The sequence below is a fragment of the Cyprinodon variegatus genome, unplaced genomic scaffold (genome assembly GCF_000732505.1).
Source record: "Cyprinodon variegatus isolate N-32 unplaced genomic scaffold, C_variegatus-1.0 Scaffold1238, whole genome shotgun sequence".
NCBI classification, from domain to species: domain Eukaryota; kingdom Metazoa; phylum Chordata; class Actinopteri; order Cyprinodontiformes; family Cyprinodontidae; genus Cyprinodon; species Cyprinodon variegatus.
In genome coordinates, this window is record NW_015151691.1 from 62,031 (window position 1) to 68,208 (window position 6,178).

Consider the following 6,178-nt stretch of genomic DNA (forward strand, 5'->3'; position numbering starts at 1 on the left):
GATATATATATATATGTCCTCCTTTTTGGTGCTATAGAAATGGCCACCCTATCTTTCAGCCTCATCATAGTTTAATGCATTCCTGAATCATTATTCATTTTTCACCATAAACTGAATTAAACTTCACTGTTTTGATTGCAGTTAACATCTGTGTCAGATGAGAGCAGGGCTTGCCCTCCTTAAATCATACCGGCCCCAACACTTACTCTCGGGCCAAAGCATCTACCTGTGCTGTCTAGATTGTTTTGTTTTATGTTGGTGTTTTTCTAACACTCGGGCTTACATTGTAGGTCCAGTGCGCATAGACTCTAACCAGTTATTCTCGCTACCAGTAAATCTATCACACCGGCTCTACCCTTGGTTCCCATCGTCTCTTTGTTGGAGTTATTCTATTTCATTTCATCTTAACCTTTATTAATCTTGTTTATTCTTTCTGTTATCTTTAGTAGATTCTTGTGAAAGTATTGTTTTTCATGAGTATAACATAAGGTTGCTGTCTGCATGAAAAAATGTATGTGTGTCACTATACAGCACTGCAAGTTCCTCCCCACATATTCCTTTGTGTTCTATTGTAACTATGGACTGCCTTTTTCCAATAAAGAGCGAGAAAGATAGCAGAGGGGGTTCAGAGAGGTGGGAGATTGTAAATGATGCCATGTCTGGCATTCTGCCCCAGGTTTTTTGAGAAGTGTTTGGGTGTTTAAACCTAACATTTTTCCCCTTTCCCTTTTAAATAAATCACATTAAAACTGCTTCTCCTCTATTATTTATTCTCTGCATGTGGGCTAGATCCTTTAAAACCATGAAAACTCTGTAGTGTTTCTTGCTCTTTATGATGTTATGAGTTATTTTGACACTAATATTTCTGAAAACATTGCAAGCTAATATTCTTCCATTTCACAACCATGGAGTACTATTTATTGGTCCATGACAGTACTGTTGAAAATGTTTTAGTTTTTTAGCTTAAATGTGACAAAATATTTAAAGAAGCAAGTGCTAAGAATTATTTACTCCTCTTTTGTCCTAATTTACCTGCATAAGTTTTGTTCCCCACATCGATGAACTCTTGTCAATGACAAACACTACATTCTTTGGTACTCTGGCCAGGCCAGGGGGGGAAAAGAAGTGTACAAAGTATCCATTTACAATCTGAAAGTAAAAAAGGTTATTAATTCAAAAGACTTTAAAATGTGTGCATTATTTGAGTTTGGACCTTACTTTCTTATGTATATAAAGGGGTTAAAGACCCTCTAACCTGAATTTCTCCAAAGCCCTTTACTCGTTTCACATCATACTTAACGATGAAATCTCCGTTAATGAGTTCTTGTGGACACTGAAGACACTGATGCTGCTCTGCTGTTGGAGAAAAAGTGATGTGTGCCTGAGAGAAAAGGAGAATCAAGTCAGTTGGAATTAAAGGAGACATCAATTTGCTGTTAAACTAAAGTTAAGAAACACGTTTAACCTCTAACCTTTGTGGCTGTTGTGGTTTTCTCAATAAGGGGCAGCAGCTCATTGCTGGCGAATGTTGTAGTAGCTTGAACAAAAGCCAGGCCTTGTGGCTCATATATGTCTACAGCAATCTGTCAGGCATACAGGCAAACGTTCACACTGAGAAATAGCGGTAAAACCTTAAAATGTACAAGTTATATAACAAAAGCAACAAGACAACAAGGAAGCGGGTTCAACCTTGAACCTCTCCACAGGTTGTTTCATTTTAATTCGGGTCAAAATTTCGTATTGGCCCATAGTCCGTTTAAGGAGTTCCTCGTAGGTCAGAATGAAAGTCACGTTACTCCCTGCGGCAACGTTAACGGACATGGTAAACTTCTCCATCTTTCTCCCAGAGACCCTGTTGTAATAGAAAACGAATCATCACAAGGGAATATTCAAACTACTACATAATGATCCTTTCCCTTTCCCCAGTTCAGCATACTCGATAAGACCAGCAGACTGGCCTTTGGAAACAGCCTTTTCATATTGTGTTTTGGCTTTTTCTTTCTCTTTTACATTTCCAGCATAGTTTTGACCATCAATTTCCCTGTAAGGCACAATGATATTTATCAGAGGTAAAAACTTTTTAAAGTTGTTGTAATGTTGTTGTCCAAACTTTAAAATGTGACTGACATGACGAAGTTGGCAATGAAGGCAGTTTTTGGCAACTCCACTTCAAAGCTGATTTCCTGGGAGTTGGCTGCTTTGTTCAGAGCCTTGGAAGTTATGATGGTGTGGGCAAAGCGAGATGTTACTGTGCAGGCAACCTCAAAACTGTACACTTCCACCTTTTAAGATCAAAAAGATAATATGGTTATAAAAACAAAACAAATTATCTTAAAAGAGTTTATCCATGTGTTGAAGTTAAATACAGTACAGGACATAGTTAAACATTTTTTAATTTGGTACATTGCCTAGCAAAAATGTTTTCACTCCAATTTCTTTTCATATTTTTCATTTCAAGTTTCTCATGACTTTCTGTTATAGGTCAACATGACAGAGAGCTTAACAATGAATGAAAATTACATATCATTCTCAAAAAGTTTTCATCACTCTGACAATCATAAATGTTATTTTAGACAAAAAAATTCATCCAGATGAGCGATGCGGCTCAACATGGTAAGGTGAGACAAGGCAGGCAAGGCCTTCAATATTCTAGCAACAGGCAAGCACATACAACCAATTATCCTGAGTACAGCAGCAGATAACCAAAATAGCAAGGACTGAGCAGAACAGTGGCAAAGTACACTGCTCAAAAAAATTAAATGAACACTTTGAAAACACATTGGATCTCAATGGGGGGAAAAATCATGCTGTTTATTTATACTGATATGGACTGGGTGATGTGTTGGGAACAAAAGGATGCCACATCATTTGATGGAAATGGAAATGATCAACTTACTGAGGGCTGAATTCAAAGAAACCCCAAAATTTACAGTGAAAAAATTATGCGGCAGGCTTGTCCATTTTGCTGAAATTTCATTGCAGCAACTCAAAATGGTATTCAGTAATTTGCGTGGCCGCCACGTGTGTGTATGCGTGCCTGACAACGTCGGGGGATAGTCCTAATGAGACGATGGATGTATCTCCTCCCAGATCTGGACCAGGGTATCACTGAGCTCCTGGACAGTCTGAGATGCAACCTGGCGGCGTTGGATGAATTGAAACATAATGTCCCAGATGTGTTCCATTGGATTTAGGACAGTCGAGCGTGGGGGCCAATCAGTGGTATCAATTCCTTCATCCTCCAGGAACTGCCTGCATACTCTCGCCACATTAGGCCGGGCATTGTCGTGCACCAGGAGGAACCCAGGACCCACTGCACCAGCATAGGGTCTGACAATGGGTGCAAGGATTTCATCCCAATATCTAATGGCAGTCAGGGTGCCGTTGTCTAGCCTGTATATGTCTGTGCATCCCTCCATGGATATGCCTCCCCAGACCATCACTGACCCACCACCAAACTGGTCATGCTAAATGATGTTACAGGCAGCATAACGTCCTCCACGGCTTCTCCAGACCCTTTCACGTCTGTCACATGTGCTCAGGGTGAACCTGCTCTCATCTGTGAAAAGGACAGAGCGCTAGTGGCAGACTTGCCAATTCCGGTGTTCTGTGGCAAATGCTAATGAGCTCCACGATGCCAGGGAGTGAGCACAGGGCCCACTAGAGAACGATGGACCCTGAGACCACCCTCATGAAGTCTGTTTCTGATTGTTTGGTCAGACACATTCACACCAGTGGTCTACTGGAGGTCATTTTTGAGGGCTCTGGCAGTGCTCCTCCTGCTCTTCCTTGCACAATGGAGCCGATACCGGTCCTGCTGATGGGTTTTAGATCTTCTACAGCCCTGTCCAGCTCTCCTGGAGTAACTGCCTGTCTCCTGGAATCTCCTCTATGCTCTTGAGATTTTGCTGGGAGACACAGCAAACCTTCTGGCAACGGCACGTATTGATTTGCCATGCTGGAGGAGTTGGACTGCCTGTGCAACCTCTGTAGGGTCCAGGTAGTGCCTCATTCTAACAGTAATGACAGTGACCCTAGCCAAATGCAAAACTGGTGAAAAAGAGTCAAAAAAGATGTGGAGGGGAAAATTGTCAGTGGCCTCCACCTGTAAAACCATTCCTGTTCTGATGGTTGTCTCGTTGTTGCTCCTCTAGTGCACCTGTTGTTAATTTTATTAACACCAAAGCAGCTGAAACTGATTAACAACACCCTCTGCTACTTACCTGAACAAATCAATATCCCAGAAGTTTAATAAACTTGATGCTATACTCTGATTACAAAATGCTCCTTTATTTTTTTTGAGTAGTGTACTAAAGAACTGCAAGGTGCCCTGATGCTTTGGTCATTAAGGAATCCTTAATCCCCCACCAATGTCTATTGCCCTTATTAGTTGGCTACGCATTTTGGTTTTTGCAGAAAAAAAGGTAAATTAAAACAGTTCCCAATCAGTTTATCTAAACTTGTATTTTTTTTTAAGATTCTAAAGTAAAGACCTAAGGTAAACTTTGATTTGTTTTTTTAAAGAGAGGAGTTTTTTTTTCTATTAGCTTTACCATTTAAATTCTGCAACTTAATCTATTATCCAGCTGGTAGTTTTCGTTTTCCACTTACAAAAACAAATTCTCACTAGAGAATTATGTACTCTTATTAAAAAAGTTTGTTTTCCTCTTCCCGGAGAAAAAAAACAGTGAAATGATGAATGTTTAAAGAACTTTTGGGCAGGTAAGTAAAAAGGCTGTATTTGAGGAGTCATCATCAGGCCTTCATAAGGCATCGAGTTAATATCTGGATAAGGTGGGGATGGAGCAGGTCCACTGCCCCTGGCCGGGTTCATAGACAGGAGCCAGAGATCCACGTGCAACTCTAAACTAACAGCCAAAGCAGGGAAAAACCAAGCTTGTTGAGTTATTTGGTAAATAAAGACAGCTTAACCTGTCAGGCTGTTTTTACTTTGAAGTTTTTTCTTAATTTAAAGACATCATCAAAAGTAGATTGTCTTATTATTATGTCCAAATAAATATTAAGATCACAAGCATTTTTCTGATGGCATTTCTTGCATGATTAGAGAACCTATAAACAGATTTGGTTTAAATAGCAGGAGGGACTTTTGGTAATGATGAGGGTCGAGCGCTGGTGCTCCAACCAACTGAGCTATGAACCAAAATCATGAGAAGATATTTCTGGACACAAAATAAATCACCAGATAGTGAACAAAGGATAGTTTGTTTTTAGTTTGTCACACTGACAGTTGAAAATGAATAAAAACAGGATGATCAAACCCATCCCTGCTGGATTAATTTCCCAAATAAAAGAATAAGAGGGAGAGTCTTCTCTGTGGACAACAAGATAGAACAAGCACAGCAAGCAGCATTTGAAAGCACTATGGGTATGGCATTTTCTACAATGAAAGCAATATAATCCCTGTGACTCAGAACTTGCCCCACATGTTCTTTTGTTTAAGCTAATTATATAACTTAAAGGTACAGTGTGTAATAATTACAGGGATTTACTCAATGGCGTAAATATCGGTAAGCAGAGACAGCAGTTGCTTACGGGCCCATAACACCTGGTGGGCCCCCTACACAATCGTAGATTAGGACATCTCTTTGTAGATGAAAAATTCCTCTTAAACACCTTATACTGAAGTGACCATCCACATCGGACCATATTTATACCGCAACACATGACAGATTTCAACATAATGGTGAGCTGTTTAAACACAAATAGCAAAGACAGACAGTGGTACTTTTGATTACTATGTTAATAACTATGTTTAGTTCATTAGACGGTTGGTTAAAAAATACACTCATATAATGTTTCAAACCACAATAAAGATCTTAAAAGAACGATGTATTTCAGTATTCATTTTTTACACTACATCTTGGAATTATGGGTAACCCCAGGGGCGTGCATACATAGACACTAGGTGGTGCTAAAGCACTAGGAAGTTTGCCCTTTATCAAAGAAAATGCCCTTTTGAAAGTCGTTTTTTTTAATTATTATTATTATTAATATTATTAAGATTTTATTGTGGTCGGTTTTGAAATGATCTTTTGAAAACCTGAGCCATTAAAAACAACTGAAACAATGCCCCGAAATGAACCACTTCCTTGCGCACACCCGACCAGCCTATCTCTCTTCCTTTGTCACGTGAACTCGCTCGGTCGCCCGCAGGGCA

At 39.7% G+C, this 6,178-nt stretch overlaps 1 protein-coding gene across 5 annotated transcripts in view; it reads right to left on the reverse strand.

Annotated features, from left to right (window-relative positions):
- The window catches only part of LOC107102350 (inter-alpha-trypsin inhibitor heavy chain H3-like), a 26,485-nt gene that overhangs the window by 8,800 nt on the left and 11,507 nt on the right, over positions 1-6,178 (reverse strand). For all 5 annotated transcript variants that reach the window (XM_015401619.1, XM_015401621.1, XM_015401618.1 and 2 more), the window contains 6 exons: positions 2,128-2,282; positions 1,937-2,041; positions 1,690-1,852; positions 1,473-1,583; positions 1,256-1,381; positions 1,033-1,149 (listed from right to left, as the gene is read on the reverse strand). In XM_015401619.1, coding sequence (XP_015257105.1) covers positions 1,033-1,149; positions 1,256-1,381; positions 1,473-1,583; positions 1,690-1,852; positions 1,937-2,041; positions 2,128-2,282 — 777 coding nt within the window. The remainder of the gene's footprint in view (positions 1-1,032; positions 1,150-1,255; positions 1,382-1,472; positions 1,584-1,689; positions 1,853-1,936; positions 2,042-2,127; positions 2,283-6,178) is intronic.